The sequence below is a fragment of the Martes martes genome, assembly GCF_963455335.1.
Source record: "Martes martes genome assembly, chromosome: 9".
In the NCBI taxonomy this organism is placed as follows: domain Eukaryota; kingdom Metazoa; phylum Chordata; class Mammalia; order Carnivora; family Mustelidae; genus Martes; species Martes martes.
The window spans coordinates 58,716,398-58,738,355 of NC_137896.1; the positions used below are offsets into that span (position 1 = coordinate 58,716,398).

The 21,958-nt window shown below is 39.8% G+C and overlaps 2 protein-coding genes across 4 annotated transcripts in view; one reads left to right on the forward strand and one right to left on the reverse strand.

The window, feature by feature from the left end:
* RNF149 (ring finger protein 149) overlaps positions 1 to 4,855 on the forward strand; it is a 35,561-nt gene extending 30,706 nt beyond the window's left edge. The window contains exons 9-10 of one of the 3 annotated variants that reach the window (XM_080813287.1): positions 1,584 to 1,803; positions 4,488 to 4,855. The gene's annotated coding sequence lies outside the window, so the exon portion shown is untranslated. The remainder of the gene's footprint in view (positions 1 to 1,583; positions 1,804 to 4,487) is intronic. The other 2 variants (XM_080813288.1, XM_080813289.1) reach the window with 2 other exon arrangements.
* CNOT11 (CCR4-NOT transcription complex subunit 11) lies at positions 690 to 19,856 on the reverse strand. Its single transcript, XM_080813286.1, has 7 exons — positions 19,279 to 19,856; positions 16,299 to 16,463; positions 6,709 to 6,861; positions 4,643 to 4,845; positions 3,302 to 3,504; positions 1,840 to 1,936; positions 690 to 1,758 (listed from the first exon to the last, which is right to left on the reverse strand). Exons 1-7 carry the CDS (start codon positions 19,796 to 19,798, stop codon positions 1,561 to 1,563), a joined length of 1,539 nt encoding a protein of 512 aa, XP_080669412.1. The 5' UTR covers positions 19,799 to 19,856; the 3' UTR covers positions 690 to 1,560.
* Positions 19,857 to 21,958: the final 2,102 nt, after the last annotated feature.

Genomic DNA, 21,958 nt, shown 5'->3' on the forward strand with positions numbered 1-21,958 from the left:
CCACAGTCTGTTTAGTACGTTTTCTAAAATTTTGTACCTTGGTGATTTCAGTTTAAAATGGCACCCAAGTATAGTGTTATCTACTGTTCTGGGCACATGGAGGCTGTGAAGTGCCTTATAGAGAGAATACATGTTAGATAATCTTTGTTCAGGCATGAGTTACAGTGCTGTTAGCTACGCATTCAGTGTTACCAGAGAATCAGTAGGTTCTGGAGCTTGAGTTTGGGTTGCTTCTGCAGTGGTTCAAACTTTGCCATTCCAAAAAGTTATCTGCATAATGAACGGTTTCTTTTCCCAAACCGAGTATGTAAAACAGTGATGTCCACGTTTAGGTATGGACAGAAATCAAGGTTGCTAAAATTTTGCATGTTTAAAGGCATTCCTCTTGTTATACTGGTTTGGGTTCTTCTTTAAGTATATTAACAAATACTTTACTTTCATAAGAATAGCTAACAAAATTTCTTATAGATCTAGTGGGAGTATGTACTTTTGCCAATAATAAAAGACTGAAACTTATTTTTACTCATTTTAAAGGACACCATACCTAGTGGTTTTAACTTTTGCTGAGGGTTAAACTGGAAGGTAATTCTTGTTGAATAGATGATTTCCCTATAAAGAATATAGAGAGGCGCCTCAGTAAATTAGGAATTTTTCACGGTTTCTTCAAGTAAAAAAACACATCAGATTATACAGTTCATAAAAAACTTTAATGTAAGGCACTGTTGTCCAAAGTTAAGTGAGGAATAACAGCCCACACGATGCCACCTTGTTCTATGTTGCAAACAGGCCGTCTGCCCCACCACAGGCAGCAGGTCCAGTTCCCATTCAGGGAGGTTTTACACAAGTAAAACCTCAGTGGTGATATCTCCCAAAGCGTGGACTAATACTTTTCCTTAAAACAAAAAAATAACTATCTCAGACTTATAACTGAAGAACAAACGAAAAAAACAAAACTTAGACCAGCTATTGTAGTCTCAAAAAAAGGTTTCTAAGAGTTCCCATGTTTATAAGAGGCCCAAGAAATGCATGTATTTTTGTTGTCTGTTAAGTCCCCATGACAAGAAAGGATCAAATTAGAAGCATGTCCTTAGTTCAAACTGTCCTTCGTGAGAAATTAAGGGCTATACACACAAATGGGTTTCAGGACCAAACTTCTATTTGCCACTTGATTCAAAAACATTCAACTGATTTCATCTCAAGGGCAGTATGACAAATTCTTAAGAAAACTAGATTCTCAATTTATCAGTAGCCTGTAACTTGTATTTAAAACAAAAACAGGCACTTTGCTCTACAGTGCTAAAACCTCATCTACTTGTTTGCAGTAACTTCTTGTAGATAACCGTTATTCCTGATCATCAGCAAGACATCTAAGAGACACATTTTTCCAAGTTCTTACCAAAATCCATCTCAAGGAAAAAGTCATCTAGGAAAGGAAATTTTGCTTTAAGTAGATAAAGTGGTGTTTATATGCATTAGGCCAAACGATCCACTCAAGGTTCTAACAGTTTTAAAAATTAAGTCACAATACAGCTGAACAATGAATGTGGTTCTGATGAGGTATTATTTTGACATTTTGGTCTCAGAAGGTGTTTCTCCAGTATCCAGTGTCTTCAACAAACGAAAAAGGCCAGCAGCTTCTCGTATCCTACTGAATTCAATACAGAATGCCTGCACTTCTATAAACAAGTCCTGCACATTAATAATTTTGTTACGGATCAAGGACTGGAGAAAGACACACACAAGACGCACCAAACGATTCTGGGGGAGGAAAAAAAAAAATTAGTGTACCCATTTTCTTGGCAGGTATGTATAAAATTTACCAAAATTTCTGTTACTTACCTGCATATATTTATCCTTAATTTGTTCACAAGTAGAGATGCAATTTGATATATAAAGGTGAATAAATTCAGGAGGTAGATCAACAGCTGTAGTTAGTCTGTTTCATAAAGTTAAAAAATTAGGGCTGTTAAATACTGTTAACCAAAGAGAAATTTTAGATTTTATGGTTATTTAGTAAAAATTTCTGATTTATGATCAGTTACCTAGTTTTAAACCTATTTATGCAAATAAGCCTGAGCCTGTCACCCTGGTTGTTAATAAAGGACACTTCCATTTTTTAAGTGTATACTTAGCATTATACATGGTAATTACTCATTTTTTTTGCACACCACATTTCTGTGTGATTTTGGTTGAATCAGAGTTCACACTCTCATAAGTAACATTTACTAAACCCCAATTACACCTAAGTGCTATGGAAGGTGGCATATCTGAGAAGAAGGTATAGTTTAGTAAGTTGATAGTATACTATATAACTTAAATGCTTAAAAAAAAGGGGGGGGTTGTAAGAAGCAGTATAAATGAAAAGATGGAAAAAGCCTTGAGAGGTCAAGTGGCTTAAACTGAAACCTATAAGTGTTCCTAATAACCTAGTGAATGATAAGATGAAAAGCTTGGAATCTGGGATTAATGTGGTGTATTTAGGAACACAGTGGTAGAGAGCGGGACAGAATGTGACAGAAGGCATAGTAGCATATTGGAGTCTTTAAAAGGAAAGCTGGTATTTTCCAAAGGATTCTGTGGAATGTTTAAGGAAAACAAAAAGATGGGATGGGAATTCCATTTTCAGATAAAGAGATGCTATACTAACTACACACTATACACTGTGCATTTCCAAAAGAAATGTGAAATTTGACTGTAAAACCTTCCATAAGGCACTGAGGAACCATGGCTCTGAGGAGTGGTGCTGTGGTCTCTTGAGATCAGGAAAGATGGGGGTGGGGGGCACAAGGAACAGACTTTGTCCTTGAAATTATTCTCTAGAAAGAATAATAAACTGATAAAAAGATGTGGTTATTCTTGGACTAAATACCAGTAACTGGTGAAGACAATAATGCTGTAAGAATGTAGTGAAGGGGGAGCAGTGGTAGGTCAAAGGTAGGTCAATCCAAGGACTGGAGTCGAAGGAAGCCCCTGAAGGAAGTATGAGTCTATAGAGGGGAAAGGCTTGTGCAGGAGAATGCAGAAATGAGGTAGTATATTTTCAACAAGCCGCTAATGAGTTTTGTCAGTGACAGAAAAAAAAGTTGAAAACCTCATGCTTCCTCCCTCTCCCACCCTAGAAAGAACACTCTTACACATGTTACTTGTGATCACCTGGCTTTCGGCCAGGCTTTTTCTCACTGGCTGATTAGCTTAAAAGCACAGAGTCTTTAGTACAATTTCAAGAAGGTGGAAAAAAAAAACAACCCTTAAAATTTGTTGCAAGCCCCCCTCCCCCACCCGAATGAGTATAAAAACTTACCGATTTACAACTTCCATTGAATGCAAAGACATGTCCATGTTGACCAGGACGGAAAAATACTCTGTGATCTGGCTTGACTGCATTAACTTCAGCAGCATTTCTATAGCAACCAGAGGGTTGTTTTCCACCAGGTCAGGAAGTTTGGCTGGAGTGAGGCCAATATGATAAACGAGTTTGGGGTCTTTTTCCAGCTCACCCAAGAGCTAAAAACAACCAAATTTTTAAAAAGAGGTTATTGAGTCAAATACTCTTTCCTGCCTATAAAAACAAGCTATAAAATTGTCTGCATTGAACCAACTTCATAAATTTCTTCCCTCAAGCCATTAAAATCATGTCTTGATTTTCAAATTTATAACTGAACTGTAGAGACTGTTTATAAACATGCTAGTGAGCCCTCCTGGGCGTTAAACCAGACTCAGTACTGCCTGGTTGGATAGAATACTGTCTGGATTATAACAATATTACCCTTAATACCTCTGCAGACTTTTTCTGTCATCTGTTAGAACCTAAAATAATTTAATTGCCAACTGGCTCTCCAGAAAAAGCACACACCACAGAGAGCTGAGGGACATGAGAAACAAGAGCACAAATCCTTGAGGAGAGAAGCAGGACAAGAAGACGGAGAGCTACCCTCTGTACAGTTACAGTGCACAGTTCAGGTTCTGCTCACACTCTGCAACCTAAATAGGTATCTTCAAAAACATTTCTGCCAAATAAGTGCTTTTTCTTACAAATTGTCTACACTGTTTCCCCTGCCTACCTGCAAATACCACAGTGGACTGTGTTTCAGAATGGCCTAGCAAACAAAGAACTGTAAACACAGCTATTACTTGATTTTGAGAAATGCCATTTTTTTGGTGTAAACTGGATTAGAAGTGTCAGTATATCCTCAAGTTCTAATGTGAAAGTATGCAAGCTGGATAATAAAATTCACCAAAGTACAAACCAGGTGTCCTTGCCTTCCCCCCAAGGGGAGTCTTTCACTTGGGCAACAGGAGCTACTCTCAATCTCAGACCCACCACTTCTAACCAGATGTGTGATGGAGGCTAGTTTACCTTCCCTGGATCTCATTTTCTTTCTCCTTAATGGAATGTTAACAGGTACCCTCAGTAGAGTTATTGTCCAGCTTAAATGTAACAATGTATACAGTGTGCCAAAAATGTGAAATCTGTCTTTCCCCTCCAGAGTAAAATGACCAAGCTGGAAAAGCAGAACAAAGATCCAGAGAGCCAAGACTCCTTGGATCCAAAACACTTCCTACTGCTGGCGCCTGTTGACAGGATCATTTATTGTTTATCATGTGGAAGATTAAAGACAAAATGCTTACAATAAATATATACCTGTGTTTGTTGAGGAGAAGATAAGGGGCTTTTGAAGGCTTTGGCCATTATTCGCTTGATCTCCACACCAGTGCTGTTCTTGACACACATTGATTTGTCCCACTGAATTGCATGGTCAGGCTCTGTTGGATTCAGCCAAGCCAGCTCATCCTCACAAATGTGGAGTGGAGGTGGTGGACGAATAAACTCTGGGCGGAAATGGCCTGTAATGAGAATAGGAATGTTTGCTTCTATCAGTAAGCTAACACCTACACACATCTACATAAAACTCTCAGACTTCAAAATCCAAAGCAGAGATGATACAGAAAGTCAGGGTTTTATTCAGAATACCAACAGAATAAAACACTGACCTAACATTACCATGCTAGAGACCAAATCTATTTTTCAAGAGAGAAAGACAATACACCATGATCTGATAATCTTTAATTCAAGCATGATCACCACTCAGAAGCAAAGGATACAACTTCACATACTGGTAAAAGTTCTGATGGGAAAAATTAAATGCTATTTGATCTTATTCATCCTACTCTTAGTTACCACAATTTTACTCAGAGACCACTATTATTTGTACTGATTATTTTCTTTGCATCTTACAACCTTGAGGTGGCAAAATGGAGATGAGATATCAGGAAACAGAAGAGCATAGCTGCCTTTCAACATTTTCAAATGAATCTGGAAACTTTCATAAATCCCTAAATCCACAAATCCCATATTCATTTTCATAAGAGACAAAGTATAATCAGAAAATGCAGTGACTAAATACCTCAACTATTTTTGATACAAGATTGATCTCTAAGTTATAAACCCACTAAAATAAATGCTGGCTGGGATTTTCACTGAATAAATTTCACAGGGCCTAAAATGGCCTATTCTGATCATGGATCCTAGCCCCTGCCAAGTGTGAGATTAGTTTATTGATAAGATTTTCTGGCTAAGAATCATCGGTCATTCTTCACTCATCACTAGGACTAGCATCTCAATCTTTTCAGACCATTTACAGGACAAAATAAAATTATTAACACTTCCTCAGAAGTACTACTTACATGATAAGGAAAACATTCCCACAAGGTAGCCTGATGGTTAGCTAGACTCAGTATCTAACTGATTTGCTTTGCACATATATTTCTGGTGGCTCATGCAACACAAAGTTGTGCCTAAGCAAGTATTAAGAAAAAAATCAATATGTGCCATTGGCTGAGACTTCAGATATTAAGCCCATTTATGACAAAGATCTGATAATGACATTAAAGTCATGTAAGTTTTAAACTCCTGGTAACACTGTAATTTGGAGAACATTTTCTTTTTTTTTTTTTTTTTTTAAGTTAGAATTTCTAGTCCATGGTGTTTGGAGCATCGGAATTTTTAATTAAACCTGTCTTTGCACTGGTAAGTTTTCGGGGGTTATTAACCAACAATACAATTTTTTTAAAAACCTGATTTTTTTTTTTTTTTTTTGACAGAAATCACAAGTAGGCAGAGAGGGAGGGGGGGGAAGCAGGCTCCCCGCCGAGCAGAGAGCCCGATGTGGGGCTCGATCCCAGGACCCTGGGATCATGACCCGAGCTGAAGGCAGAGGCTTTAACCCACTGAGCCATCCAGGCGCCCCTGGAGAACATTTTCTTATTTTTAAGCGTAAAGCATGCCTTCATCATTAGAACATAAAACATAAAAGCCTGTGAAACCAAAAGATAGCTGTATTATTTCAAGTTCAGTAGGTGTTTTCTTTGAATTAAAGTAAAATAAGAACTCTAAGATCAGTAAAATTTTATAAGGGAGAAGGTAATGAGAGTGATAAGCACTATAAAAATATACAGAAGACTCATTTTAGTAAAATCGGAATTTATATCTTCAGGAATGCTACTGATAATAGAAAACTTGGTGTGTAATTTTATTAAAGAAGAAACTAACTTAACTGACCACCTCTACTATGTTCTAGTAGACACTAGGAGACTTCTTACTGAATTCAAGTTTAAGGAGCAACAAAAAATAACACCATGTTTTTAAAGAAATAAGCCTCAGGATGCTGGTAAAATAAAACCCAAGTATATAAAATTATATATACCTACTTTCAATAGGTGGCTTTGGTCCACTGACTAAAGCTTCTGTGATTTGAGAGGCAACCGAGCTGTCAAATCCAGAATTAGAAGAGTCTGGGTCTGGGTCACTGAGAATACTAGGGAAGCTAGCTTTACTTTGGGTTGGCAATTCAGACTGGCGTTCTGTAAAAAGATAAAGTAAGAGACATTTTTAAATTGAGGGTATCACAAGGAGAGAGAAAAGACAAGCTACTAATTAGAAAAAGCTGCCTGCAACACATACAAACAAAGGGCAATTCAGTATAAATATGGGTTTCGTTTTTTTTTGTTTTTTTTTTTTTTGTTTTTGTTTTTGTTTTTTTTTTTTTTTTCAAAAACTACAAATCCACCAAGAGCTAACATCACCCACCAACAAGCCAGCAGCAACTATATACAGTCAGGCCTCTCAGCCAGTTGTGCTGGGGGCTAGTCCCATCCATCAGAGCACCCTTCACCATTACAGACCAGTCACAACAAGAAGGTACATACAGCCCACACAGGGGGATACCCCTGCAGTGCCTGGTACTGGAGACCAGGGAGGGCTGAGGTACTGGGCTCCTCAGGGACTTTTATAAATAAGGCCACTACTTCCAAGTCCAGGAGATGGAACTGACATACCTAATGTATAGAAACAAACACAGCGAGTCAGATAAAATGAGGAGACAGAGGAAGTTCTGAACAACAACAACAAAAACACAAAACCTCAGAAAAAGAACTACAGGAAACAAGAGGTAAGAAATCCATCTGATGAAGAGTTCAGGTGATGGTCATAAAGGTCCTCACTAGATTTGAGAAAAAAGTAAATGAACTAAGAACAAAGTTGAAGAATACAGTAATAGAAATGAAAACTACACTAGAGGATCAAAAGCAGATTAGCAGATGATGAAAGGATCAATGATCTGGAAGACCGGGTAATGGAAAGCACCCAAGCTGAAATGGAAAAAGAAAAAAAAATTTAAATGAGGATAAGTTAAACTTCTGTGACAAAATCAAACATGATGTTTGCATTATAGGGAGTCCCAAAAGAAGAAAGGGGCAGAAAACTTATTTGAAGAAAGAATCACTGAAAACTTCCCTAACCAAGGGAAGGAAACAGCCAGGTCCAGGAAGCAGAGAGCCTTAAACAAGATGAACCTGAGAAGCTCCACACCAAGATAAATAATGAAAACATCAAAAATTAAAGAGGATCTTACAAGCAAGCGAAAAGCACAGTTAATGGGAAACCCCATAAGGCTATCATATAGTCTTACGGAAAGAACATAAAGATGTTCTTTAAGCAGGAACTGCAGGCCAGAAGGGCTAGTGGCATGACATATTCAAAGGGCCGAGAAAAAACACAAACAACAGTACTTGCCCCAGCAAGGTTATCACTCAGAACTGAAGGACAGATAGAGTTTGCCAGACAGACAAAAGTTTAATGGTTTTAGTGGTTTGCCACCACTAAACTAGCCTTACAAGAAATGTTAAAGGGACTTCTGTAAGCAGAAAGAAAGCCATAATGAGAAGAAAAACTATGAAAAGAAAAAAATTTGCTGGTAAAAACAAACACATACTAAAGGTAGGAGATCACTTATAAAGCTAGTATGAAGGTTAAAAGACAAAAGCAGTAAAATCAATTATATCTATAATAAAGGGCACAAAATAAAAAGGTAGAAAATAGGACAATATGTACATAAAATGTGGGGTGGGAGAGTAAAAATATAGTGCTTTCAGAATGTGTTCAAACTTATCCAACCATCAACTTAATTTAGACTAGTGTATACAAAGAATATTATATATGAACCTCAGTAACCACCAACCAAAAACCTGTAATAGATTCACAAAAAATAGAAGGGAATCCAAGCATAACACTAAGTAAAGTCATCAAATCATAAGGGAAGAGATCAAGAGAACAGAAAACTACAAAAACAAACAGGAAACAACTAACAAAATGACAAAAAGTACCTATCAATGAATACTTTAAATGAACTAAGTGCACATTAATTTTAAATCAAATGACACAGGGTGACTGAATGGATAAAAAGACAGAGTTATTTATATGCTTCCTGCAAGAGACAAAAACATCAGCCCCAAAGACAGACTGAAAGTGAAGGTATGGGAAAGGATATTCCCTGCAAATGGATGGGGGGAAAAAAAAAGTTGGGTGGCAATATTTATTTATTTATTTATTTATTTTTTAAATTCCAACTCCAATTTTATTTTTTATTTATTTTTAATAAACATATAATGTATTTTTATCCCCAGGGGTACAGGTCTGTGAATCGCTAGGTTTACACATTTCACAGCACTCATCATAGCACATACCCTCCCCAATGTCCATATCCCCACCACCCTCTCCCAGGTGGCAATATTTATATTGGACAAACTAAACTTTAAAACAAAGACTCTAGGCATATCTGGTTGGCCCAGTTGGTAAAGCGTGGGACTCTTGATCTCAGGGTCGTGAGTTAAAGCCCCACGTTGGGCATGGAGCCTACTTACAAACATACATAAAAAGGAGCACCTGGGTGGCTCAGTTGGTTAAGCATCTGACTTTGGCTCAGGTAACGATCTCAGGGCTCAGGTCATAATCTCAGGGTCCTGGGATTCAGACTGCACTCAGTAGGGAGTCTGCTTCTCCCTCTCTCCCTTTGACCCTCCCTCTGCTAGTGCACATACTCTCTCAAAACTAAACAAAACAAAAACCTTAAGTGTATAGACTAACGAAAGATAAAGAAGGACACTATAAAATCATAAGAGGGACAATCCAACAACATCTAACCATTGTGAATATTTACATACCCAACAGAGAAGCCCTCGAATATATAAAACAAGTATTAACAGACATAAAGGGAGAAACTGATAGTAAGATTACATATTAGCCCAGAAAACAAGTTCAAAAAGACTTGAAGTCATACCATGCATCTTTTCTGACAACAATACTATGATACTACAAGAAAAAAAAACAACAGAAAGACAAACATATGGAGATTAAGTAACAAACTACTAAACAATGAATGGGTCGACCAGGAAATAAAAAGAAATAAAAAAGTACATGGAAACAAATGAAAATGAAAACACAACATTCAAAACCTTTGGGATGCAGCAAAAGTGGTTCCAAGAGGGAAGTTTAGCAATACAGACCTACCTCTAGCAAAAAAAATCTCAAACATACCCCTACACCCAAATGAGCTAGAGAAAGACCAAAACCTAAAACCAGCAGAAGAAAGGAAATAATAAAGATTAGAAAAGAAATATCAGGTGGAATTTATTCCTGGACTGAAAGTTTCCAGGAATCATCAAATCCACAAATCATCCAACATGGTAATACCACATTAACAAAATAAAGGATAAAATGGATATAGTCATCTCAATAGATGCAGAAAAAGCATTTGACAAAATTCAACATCTGTTCATGATTAAAACTCTTAACAACATGGGTATATGGGGAACATACCCCAGCATAATAAAGGCCATATATGACAAATCCATAACTAACATCACAATGGTAAAAAGCTGAAAGCTTTCCCGCTAAGGTCAGGACCAAGACATGGATGTTCACTCTCACCATTTTTATTCAGCACAGTCCTGTCCTAGCCAGAGCAGTCAGACAAAAAAATAAATAGACTGGTAAGGAAGAAGTAAAACTTTTACTATTTGCTGATGACATGATACTATATAGAGAAAACCTGAAGGACCACCAAAAAACTGCTAGAACTGATAAAGTAATTCACTAAAGTTCCAGAATACAAAATCAATATGCAGAAGTCTGATGCATTTCTATACATTAATAACAAAGCAGTGGAAAGAGAAATCAAGAAAACCATTCCATTTACAACTGCACTAAAAATAGTAAGATACCCAGGAATAATTTTAACCAAAAAGCTGAAAGATCTGTACTCTGAGGAAAAGAAAACTCTGAGGAAAGAAATTGAAGACGACACAAAGAAATGGAAAGACATTCCCTGCTCAAGGACTGGAAGGACAAATATTGTTAAAATGTCTATACTACCCAAAGCAATCTACAGATTCAGTGCAATCCCTATTAAAATGCTGATAGCATTTTTCACAGAACTAGTACAGATAATCCTAAAATTAGTATGGAACCACAGAAGACCCCTGAATAGCCAAAGCAATCTTCTGAAAGAACAAAGCTGGAAGTATCACAATCTTGGATTTCAAACTACTACAAAGCTATCATAATCAAAACAGTGTAGTATCAGGACAAAACAGAATGCCCAGAAATAAGCCCATGCTTAAATGACCAATTAAGCTACCATAAAGGAGGTAAGAACATACAATTGGAGGAAAAGACAGTTTCTTCAATAACTGGTGCTGGGAAAACTAAGTAGCTACATGCAAAAGAATGAAACTAGACCACTTTCTTATACCATACACAAAAATAAACTCAAAATGGATAAAAAACCTACATATTAAGACTTGATAACATAAATCTTTCTTTTTTTTTTTTTAAAGATTTTTCTATTTGAGAGAGAGCGAGTAAGCACGCGCACAAAGGTAGAGGGAGAAGCAGACTCCCTGATGAGCAGGGGGCCTGAGGTGGGTCTTGATCCCAGGACCTGGAGATCATGACCTGAGCCAAATGCAGATGCTTAACAGACAGAGTCACTCAGGCACCCCCAAACCGTACAACTTCTAAAATAAAACATAGGCAGTAAACTCTTGGATTGGCCTTAGCAACTTATTTATGGATAAGTCTCCCCAGGCAAGGGAAACAAAAGCAAAAATAAACAACTGGTGCTACATCAAAATAAAAGCTTTTGTATGGCAAAGAAAACCATAAAATGAAAACCTACTGAATGAGAGAAGCTAGTCACAAGTGATTTATATGATAAGGGGTTATTATCCAAAATAAATAAAGAACTCCTACAAAAATTAGACTTAAAAACGGGCAGAGGACCAGAACAGACATTTCTACAAAGAAGATACACAGATGACCAACAGACACATGACAAGATTTTCAACATCACTAATCACCAGGGAAATGCAAATCAAAACCACAGTGAGATACCACCTCACACCAGTCAGAAAAAAATACCAAGCCTTGGTGAGGATGTGAAGAGAAGGAAGTCCTTAAGCATTGTTGGCAGAGAATGTAAACTGGTGCAGACTGTCTGGAAAACAGTATGGAGGTTCCTCTAAACTAAAAACAGAAGTACCACAGGATCCAGTAATTCTACTTCTGGATATTTACCCAAAGAAAACAAAAACATCATTTCAAAAAGACAATAGCCAACATATGGAAGCAACCTAAGTATCCATGGATAAATGAATAAAGATGTGGTATGTGTATGTGTATGCATATATATATATATGATACATACATATATAGGTATATGTTACATATTATATATACCTATATATGTATGTATCTCATATAGATGCACACATGCACACACACACACACACACACACACACACAATGGAATATTGTGATAAAGAATATAAAACAAAAGAATGAAATCTTGCCACTTGTGACAATATGGATGGACCTAGAAGGTATTGTGCTAAATGAAGTCTAACACAGAAAGACAAATACCATATGATTTCACATCTATGTGGAATCTAACAAGCACAACAAAAACCAAAAACAGACTCCTCAATAGAGAACAAACTGGTGGTTGCCAGAGGGGACGGAAGGAGGAGGATGGTTAAAATAGGTGAAGGGGATTAAGAGGTACAAATTTGTAGTTATAAATAAATCATGAGAATGAAAAGTACAGCATAGGTAATATAGTTAATAATATAATAACTTTGTATAGTGACAGATGGTAACTACACTTAATGTGATTGAGCACTGAATAAAGGCATAGAGCTGTCAAATCACTGTGTTTACACCTGAAACTAATGTTGACTGTACTTCAATTAAAAAAAAAAAAACAAAAAACTCCTACAGATCATTTTTTTTTTATTTTATTTATTTGACAGAGATCACAACTAGGCAGAGAAGCAGGCAGAGAGAGAGAGAGGAGGAAGCAGGCTCCCTGCTGAGCAGAGAACCTGATGTGGGGCTCGATCCCAGGACCCTGGGATCGTGACCTGAGTGGAAGGCAGAGGCTTTAACCCACTGAGCCACCCAGTTGCCCCCAAATCAGTTTTTTAATAAAGAAAAAATGGGCTGACTTCCAAGTATTTTATTTAAAAAAAAAAAAAAGGGCACCTGGGTGGCTCAGTCAAACATCTGCCTTTGCCTCGGGTCACGATCCCAGGGTCCTGGGATCAAGTACCGTATCGGGCTTCTTGCTCGGTGGTGAGTCTGCTTCTCCTTCTGCCTGTTCTGCCTGATGCTTCCCCTGCTTGTGTTCTCTCTCTCTCTGACAAATAAATAAAATCTTTATTTTAAAAAAAAAAAAAGCTTGAATGGCCAATAAACATCTGAAAAGATGTCCAACCTCATTGAGAAAGGGAAGCAGGGGAGAATCAGTCAAAACACAAGATACTATTACACACCCTACATGACAAAAATTAACAAGCCTGAAATTATCAGATGCAGAGAATGTCATGTAACTTGCACGCTGCTAATGGGAATGAAACATGGCACAGCAACTCTGAAAAGCAGTGTGCCATTAGCTAGTCAAGTTTTACATATGCTTATCTTTCTCTCCAGAAGAAACACATATGTACACCAGGAGAATGTACCAAAATGTTCACAGCAACATTATGTCCATCTATAGTAAAATGGATGAAGAACTTGGTATTCCATTGTATGAATGTCACAACAACAACGAAAAGCAAGCACTACAATTCATCAACATGGGTTCACCTTACAACTAACACCCAAAAGAACACAGTATGATTCCACATATACATCAAGTTTAAGAACATCCAAAGTTAAACTACAGGCATATACCGAGGGCGGACTATAAAGTAAATTATGAATGATTACCACAAAAGTGAGCTTAGTGATGGGGGAGGTGGGGAGTGGCTAGTAAGAGAAACACACAGGGAGTCTCCAGGTCCTTAAACTTTTCCGCTTCTTAACCTAGAGGATGGCTGCTCCAGGGTCACTTTGTAATTCCTTAATACATGCAGGTTTTAGAATTGCATATTTCAGATTTTATAATCTGAAATATATATCTATATATAGATATATATCTAGATATATATATCTGAAATATATATCTGAAATATATATCTAGATATAGATATCTATATCTCTAGATATCTATATCTCTAGATATCTATATATAGATATATATAGATATCTATATATCTAGATATATAGATATCTATATCTCTATATATCTAGATATATATCTAGATATAGATATCTATATCTCTAGATATCTATATATAGATCCAATAGAAAAATGGCCAGACATGAAAGATGCCTTAGAACTATAACATGTTCAAATGCATTCATTTAATACAAAAAATGCTAATTAAAATTATCCTGAGATGCTGTTTTCTGATCGCTAAAATACATAAAATTAACATACTCTCTAACAAAATGTGGAAAAATGTTTAAATTGGCACATTGTGTGGTAAACTAGTAAGTGCAGGTTGTTTGTCAGGATTTTTTTTTTAAAAGATTTTATTTATTTATTTATTTGACAGAGAGAGAGATCACAAGTAGGCAGAGAGAGAGGGGGAACCTGGCTCCCCACTGAGCAGATAGCCAGATGCGGGGCTCGATCCCAGCACCCTGAGATCATGACCTGAGCTGCAGGCAGAGGCTTAACCCACTGAGCCACCCAGGCGCCCCAAGAATTTTTAATAAAACCTCTGAAATAAATACCGACATTAACAGGGTAAAAGTGCCCCTTGTGGTTACTTTTGTTTGACTTGTCTGCTTGTTTATTTAAAATTAAAAAAATACAACTGCATCCTCCATAAATAACCTCTGGTCCATGGATCCTACTACAAGATATGAACTGCAGGTCTCTGCAAAGGCGATCTGTGGTAGCCAGCTCCAGAGAAGAACAGTCTATCACTTTTTTTCCCTGGTACTTGTAAAAATGAATGGATTAGGGCATTTTCAGTCTGGGGGAATAGCAAGCAGCAAGTTTAGCCAAGCTCTCCCTAGACAAATTCTAGCACATACTCCTTTCTGGGCTTGATATACTTTAAAACTTTCTCACAGACTAACTCAAGTCATTGTAACTTGCAAGGGAGGTCAGATCTGATTCTCACAAAGCTAGAACCCTCAGAATATATATCCCTTCTGAAGGTAAGGTGACTGAAACTGCTTGTCACCTCTGTACCCAGCTTCATACAATCCGTAAAGAATTGTATTTATTTCTTCTTTATTTCATACAATCTGTAAAGAAATTGTTTTATTTCTGTGAATAGATTGTATCTAGCACTAGTGACTAATGATTATTTCTACAAACCTTCAATCTTAAAGTCTTAAAAAGATTTCTCTTGGGACACCTGGGTGGAGTTGGTTAAGTGTCTGCCTTTGATTCAGGTGATGATCCCAGGGTCCTGGGACTGAGTCCCACATCACCCTCCTTGCTCAGCCAGGAGCCGGCTTCCTCTGCCTGTTGCTCTCTTTCTCCCTGACAATTAATAAAGTCTTAAAAATTATATTTTTTTCTCTTGGTTTCAGATAATAACCATTGTTAGTTATACTGTTGATACCCAGGAGTTAAAAAGGGAGGTTCAAAGGTTCAGAATGCTCCAAGGAAAGAGTAGTATATTCAACAATGTCACCTTATGTAAGAAACCAAATACCACAGATGCATTAAGTCTAAGAAGGATAGGGAACTGTCAAAATTAATACTGCAGCTCAATCACAAGGTCGAGGGTTCACAAATTTGCCTATATATTAGAATTTCCCTAATGAATCACTCTCAAGTGGTAAGACCCATTCATCCATATTTATACTCAGAAAGCAGTCAAGCAAAAGGTGCCTCTTTACCTTCCCTACTCAGAGAGGCTCTGTCTGACCATCCAGGTCAAGAAAGTCCCTCTATTTTCTATCACAACACACTTCTGCTTCAAGAGAACCCATTCATTCATTTATACGTGTAACACAGAAGGTGCCAAAGCAATCTTGAAACGTAGGACACAGGGGAGGTTTAACACATCCTGACTTCAAAAGGTACTACAAAGTTACTGTAATAAAACATGGGGAAGTGGAATACAGACAGACAAAGCAATGATCATAGAATAGAGAGCCCAGAAATAAACCCTTCCATTTATGGTCAAATAATTTTCAACAAGGGTGCCAAGAGAAATCATTTTGACTATTCAGGGTCCCTTGGGATTCTGTATGAATTTTATGATGGGTCTTTCTATGTCTGCAAAACACATTGTTGGGATTTTAACAGAAACTGCATTTAATTTGTAGATCACTTTGACATCAGGAAAATTTTTTTAAACCTACTAAATTTTATCTGGCATTCTTCTTAAACTGGAAAAGCAATCAATTCAAATGAAAACTCAGAATGAATTTATATGCCATATTAGCAAGGATCCAGTACTGAAGTTACGCTTTTCATGGAAGTTACCAAGCTTTTAGCACATTTACAAAGACCTTCATTTTAACTAGAGAACCCCCCCTAAAAAAAAAACAAAAAACAAGGGCAGGGCCTAATGTTACCACACAAGAATACCCAAGCCCACCAATTCCTTACCAGCCAAGGCTAGCTGAAGCCCACTAATATCCACAGACTGGCCCATGTTTCCAACGTCCATCAGTGCAATCTGTCGAGGTGTCTTTTTGAAGAGTTCTCTTGGGGGTGCCAGCATCAGCTGGGAAAGAAAAAACTTTTCTGGTGGAGTTATAGGAGGCAAAAATCCTGTAAACAAAAACATATAACAATTTCTCCAATGGTTATTTTTAAAAATTTGACTCTGGTAAAATTCACATATGCTACTTGCCATCTCCACTCACATATTTTAAAAGACAAAATTATAATGAAAGTTCAGGTAACCAAATATATACATTTGTGAAAATGTAATTAAATATGCCATTTGAAATTCTCTGATTTGTGGCAATATCAGTGAGACTTAAGGTTTTTTTAACTGTGAAAAAGTTTGTTGCAAGGGCGCCTAGGTGGCTCAGTTGGTTGAGTGGCTGCCCTTGGCTCGGGTCATGATCTCGGAGTCCTAGGATCGAGCCCCTGGTCCAGCTCCCTGATCAGTGAGGAGCCTGCTTCTCCTGCCTGCTGCTCCCCTTGCTTGGACGCTCTCTCACACACACTCTCTCTCAAATAAATAGATAAATAAAATCTTAAAAAACAAAACAAACAAAAAACTTTGTTTCCAACATGCAAAGGCTAAAGCTTATACATGCAAGCAAAAACAAATTAAAAAGCTAGTGCTCAGAAATGCTTCTCTTTCTCCTCTAACACTGTGAGCAACTGTACAAGCGGAAGAGACAAGGAAGCAGCGCAAATATGCATCTCATACCTCCTTCAATGCACAGTGCAGCTACAAAATTCCCACAGTGCTGAGTGCTGTTTTCTTCTGTCCCACATTCAGTTGCTCACCAAGCCTCATCCGTCCCACAGCAGCATTGTCACTAGATTCTGTTCCCTCATCTCCATCCCCTCCCCTCCTCTCTGGCCAGGACTCTAGGCCAGCCTTCCTAATATCCCCAGCTCCCAGTTTTGACTCCTACCCACCAATCCATCACCCACAGTCCACATTCCCACTTACTACTTAGTTATACTATTTCTAGGTACAAATCTGCACGTTACTTAACCTGTTTACACAGAATTAAACCCATTATAACACCCTTTATAATCTAGTCCTGATCCACTTTCCTAATCTCATCTCTTGAACTCCATTCCAACCCACATATCCTACACTCCAGTTACACAGAATCTCCCAGGTTCTCGATATTCCTGATTTCAAAACATCCAATATACCCAGTTTTTTAAGAATACCTGACAGGGCCACACACTTCCCTCACACACCCCCTACCTCATCTCTAATCAATACCCAGCAAAAACATTACTCCCTCTGAGAATGTCTCCAGCCACAAAGGTAGCTGTTCATCTGTGCCACTGAGCATTTCGTATGTGACATCTAGTACAACACTGACTACATCAGCTTATGGCTACATTTATGTCTCCCCAACCAGACTGCAAGCTTGAGTGCAGGAAAGCCATCTTATTTACATCTAGATACAGTCTCAATCCTACCTCTGCATCAGAATCACCTGAAAAACTTAATAATGGTTAGCAATTATTATAAATACTTTCATTCCTCATAATAACCCTGCAAGCTAGGAATTATTATCTGCATTTTATAAACAAAGAAACTGAGGCACAGAGAGGTAAAATAACCTATCCATGGAGTCTTTCCCTGGCAAATTTCTGTTTACAATGCAGTCTATGGTCTGAATCTAGGTTTAGACTCATGGCATTTGAGAATGACCATAAGTCATCCTCCCTTTGCCTATAGACTCTCTGAGTAAATCCCACACTGTCCCCATTCTCTGCTAAGGGTCCCCTAGGATGGTGGGTTGGGTTTTGACTTCCCATGATATGTTCCATTACTTTCTGGGCATTCTTAAACTTCCTGAAGGCCTAGTTCAGTACTAGTACCCAGGGGCATCTTATCCAACATGAAGTTTGCCCCTCTTACATAAGAGCAGTGCAGGAAACCAACCAGAAGATGCTTTAGATCCAAAAGGGGTGCCAAGCACGAACACCAACTAGCTTACAAAGAAGCCTCCTGTGCTATGAAAAACTTGGTATTATCTCAAAATCCACTGCCTTCACCTTTTAACTCTGTATAGTGGCCCCTACCTATATAGTGCTCTTTTTCCCACTGGTTTAGTACTATGAGGTCAAACTGTTCCCTACCTCTACCTACTTCCCCCGGTACACTGGTCTTTGTCTTAGTTTTCCATGTACTCTATCACTAATCACCATCCCTTCTGTGCCTTTCTCATTTCCTGGCTCAGTTGTTCTCCCAAAGTCAAGTCTCAAAGAATCTCTTTGAGTTTAAAAAAAAAAAAAAAAAAAAAAAAGGCAGCCTCGAATGAAACCCACTGATCTGACCTCACCAATACTGCACAAATATACATTTTACATAACGTCCAGTAGTCATGCCTTTCCTGACTTAGGCCATGAACTTGAGACTACCTTACTACCTTATATCCTCTCCCCGTCAACATCATTCAGAGACACGCATCAGACCAACGAAGGAGGCTGCAAAGTCCTTAAACACCGTATAATGTCTATTTCCGTCCAACAACTTCTTCGGATTCTGAACTTTTATTTACTCTATTTACTTCTACTTACTCGACTGAGACTTAAAACCCGGGCAGAGTGTCATTAGTTACAACGTCACACACCTGAGACGGGCTCTACAGTAACTGAGACTGAGTTGCTAAAGCTGTCAAGCGCCACTCAGCTGCGTGACTTTACGGCCCCTACAGCGGAGAGGAATAATTTGCGGTGCCCTGAATCTGTAATTAAGCTACCCCTTCTCTATACTTTGCGGGGGTGGGGGGATTAGATAATTTCAAAAGGAGACAATTTCACTTGGGGATGAACTCTCGCACAAGCTCAGGCGTTAAGTGCCAGTCTATCCACAGGGCACACCTGTCTTCGGGAGGGAGGGGCCGCACGGACGAGGGGCGGCGCGCCTCGGGCGTACCTGAGAGCGGTGGCCTGTCTGGCTCCTGGCCGCCGCGGGCCGGTGGCGCGGGGTTGAGCAGGTGCGCGAAGCTGGCGGCAAAGGGGTTGGCGGCGAGCGGCTCCGTACGGTACATCTCCCAGAGCAGGTAGAGCGCGGTGAGGCGTTGCGCCGCGCTGGGCAGCAGGTCAGGCTGCTGCAGCAGCATGACGAGCACCGAGCCCAGGCGGAAGTGGTCGGCCTTGCTGAAGTAGTGGTGAAAGGCGGTGGACAGGCCCTCGAAGGTGCTGCCGCCGCCCGCCTCCTCCGAGATGATGCTCAGCAGGCTCGAGAGCTCCTTCGGGGTCAGGCTCATCCTGCCCGTGGGCCCCCCCGGGCCTCCACTGCCCAGCCCGGGGCCGCCTGCTCCGCTTCTGCCGCCGCCGCCGGCGGAGCCCCCCGCACCGCTCCTGGACGCCGACCCCGCCGCTTCCCGGGCACCCCTTTGCTCCGCGGCGGTGAGTAGCCGGCCAGACGCCGAGCTCACCCCGCCACCGGGCATCAACCTCACCCGCCTGCCCTGCTTCCCGGCCGCAGTGGCCCTGGCGCCGGCTCGCCCCGTCCCCACGGCCGTAAAGCGCGCTGTTACACGACAGCGTCGCAAACAAAACACGTCGGGGAAGCCAGACCGCCGCAGAGCAGAGGGGCAGCTCGGAGCGTACGCGAGGCGGCTGGAGCGAGATCAGGGAGGAGATCTCTAGTGGCTAGGTGGGCGGGGTGAAGCGGCCGGAAGTGGGGTGGGGGCCTGCGAGGTTCTGGCCTCGCGGGGCGGAGGTCCTGCCGCGAGACCTGCCGGCGCTGGGGGTGGGGTCTGCACCTCGGCGACCCCAGGCGGACCTCCTAGGCGTCCCCCAGGCACCGGACGACGGTCCGAGTGAATGTGGGCCACGGTATTGTCTGGAAGAATGTCTTAAATTCTAAATAGTTTTTTCAATATACTATACGTGACTGTTGGTGATTTTAAACTGTTTAAATGCGAGTCACCGAACAAGAACATTTCTCATAACCTAATTTCCAGTTTCACAGTCCTTTTGCACAAATGGGATCATATTGCACTTGAGGGTTTTGTACATGGTTATTTTAACAGGGATTTTGAGAAAAGGTTTCCAATAAATACTCATTTACAAAATTGTTGTGCAGCTTTTTACTTTCTCTGCTCTAAGACACTGATTCTGGGAGTTGACTGTGGTTGGAAGCCCCCAGAGAGAACCTTTAGCAATAGTAAAGCCAGCCCCCAAAGACGGCGGATTCGGTATTAAAAAATACCAAACACCTCCCCAGGTGACTCTAATGGGAACTCTGGGGTGAATCCCGAGTGGGGTTCCCCAGACTTGTCCAGTTCTTCCCTAAGCTTCTAAAGGTACCTAGGGAATTTCTCCAGCAATTTCCACAAGGCAAGTTGGGGAAATCCATCTGAGCTGAACAATGCTGGTAGCTCAAGAATCATTTAGTTAAGTGTCACCTTCATTCTAAAGTAAAACTGGGGGTACCTGGGTGGCTCAGTGGGTTAAAGCCTCTGCCTTCAGCTCAGGTCATGATCCCAGGGTCCTGGGATCAAGCCCCACATCGGGCTCTCTACTTGACAGATAGCCTGCTTCCCCCTCTCTCTCTGCCTGCCTCTCTGCATACTTGTGATTTCTGTCTGTCAAATAAATAAAAAAATCTTAAAAAAAAAAAAAAGAAATAAAGTAAAACTGAAGGGAGAGAACTGGCTGGATCACCAGTATGCAAATTAAGAAGTCTCCAACTCACTGCTAGATTACCCATTAGAAAGGTCCTGCCAAAACAACATTTTTTTTTTTTTAAGTGGAGCCCAAAAATGGCCTTGAACTCAGGAACCTGAGATCAAGACTAGCTGACATCAAGAGTTGGAGGCCCAACTGACTGAGCCACTCAGGTAGCCCCAAAACAACATTTCTAACAGCCAATACAATTTGGTAATGCCTGGACTGTTGGGCCCAGTCCAACCTTTTAACTCTGTATAGTGGCCCCTACAATTAGCTTGAAAATATTCTCATTTTGGGGTGCCTGGGTGGCTCAGTCATTAAGAGTCTGCCTTCGGCTTGGGTAGTGATACCAGGGTCTTGGAAAAGAACCCCGTATTGGGCTCCCTGCTGCGGAAATCCTGCTTCTCCCACTCCCACTGCTTGTGTTCCTTCTCTTGTTGTCTCTCTCTGTCAAATAAATAAATAAAATCCTTTAAAAAAATTCTCGTTTTTTTCCTATGGTAAATAAACATTGTGTTTGAGCCATTTTACATTGTGGGTTCTATTTGTAATAGCAATTTTTATATATATATATATGTAATATATATATATAATGTATTAAGTGTGTGTGTTTTACTGTTTTTTAAAGATGTTTCAAAAATATTTGAACATATGACCCACCACCACCAAAAGAACTAAATACTTTTCTTTCTGTAGGACCATTTTCAAGATTGAGATGATATCCAGAGTTTCCTACATGTTCCCTGAAAACAACTCTCAGGCCCTGCATTAGTTTCCTGATAACAGCCACGAACTTGGTGGTTTAACACAACAGAAATTTGTTTTCTCACAGTCCTGGAGGCCAAAAGTCCAAAATGAAGGTGTTGGTGGGCAGGGCTATCTACGTTCCCTCTGAAGGCTCTAGGGAAGAATTCTCCCTTGTCCCCTAGGTTCTG

Coding starts and splice junctions, on each gene's coding strand:
- CNOT11 (XM_080813286.1), bottom strand. CDS start 19,798: ATGCCCGGTGGCGGGGTGAGCTCGGCGTCTGGCCGGCTACTCACCGCC. Junction 6,862..16,298: donor GCTTCAGCTAGCCTTGGCTG/GTAAGGAATTGG, acceptor ATCTTTTTACAG/AACGCCAGTCTGAATTGCCA. Junction 3,505..4,642: donor CTTCTCCTCAACAAACACAG/GTATATATTTAT, acceptor GGTTGTTTTTAG/CTCTTGGGTGAGCTGGAAAA.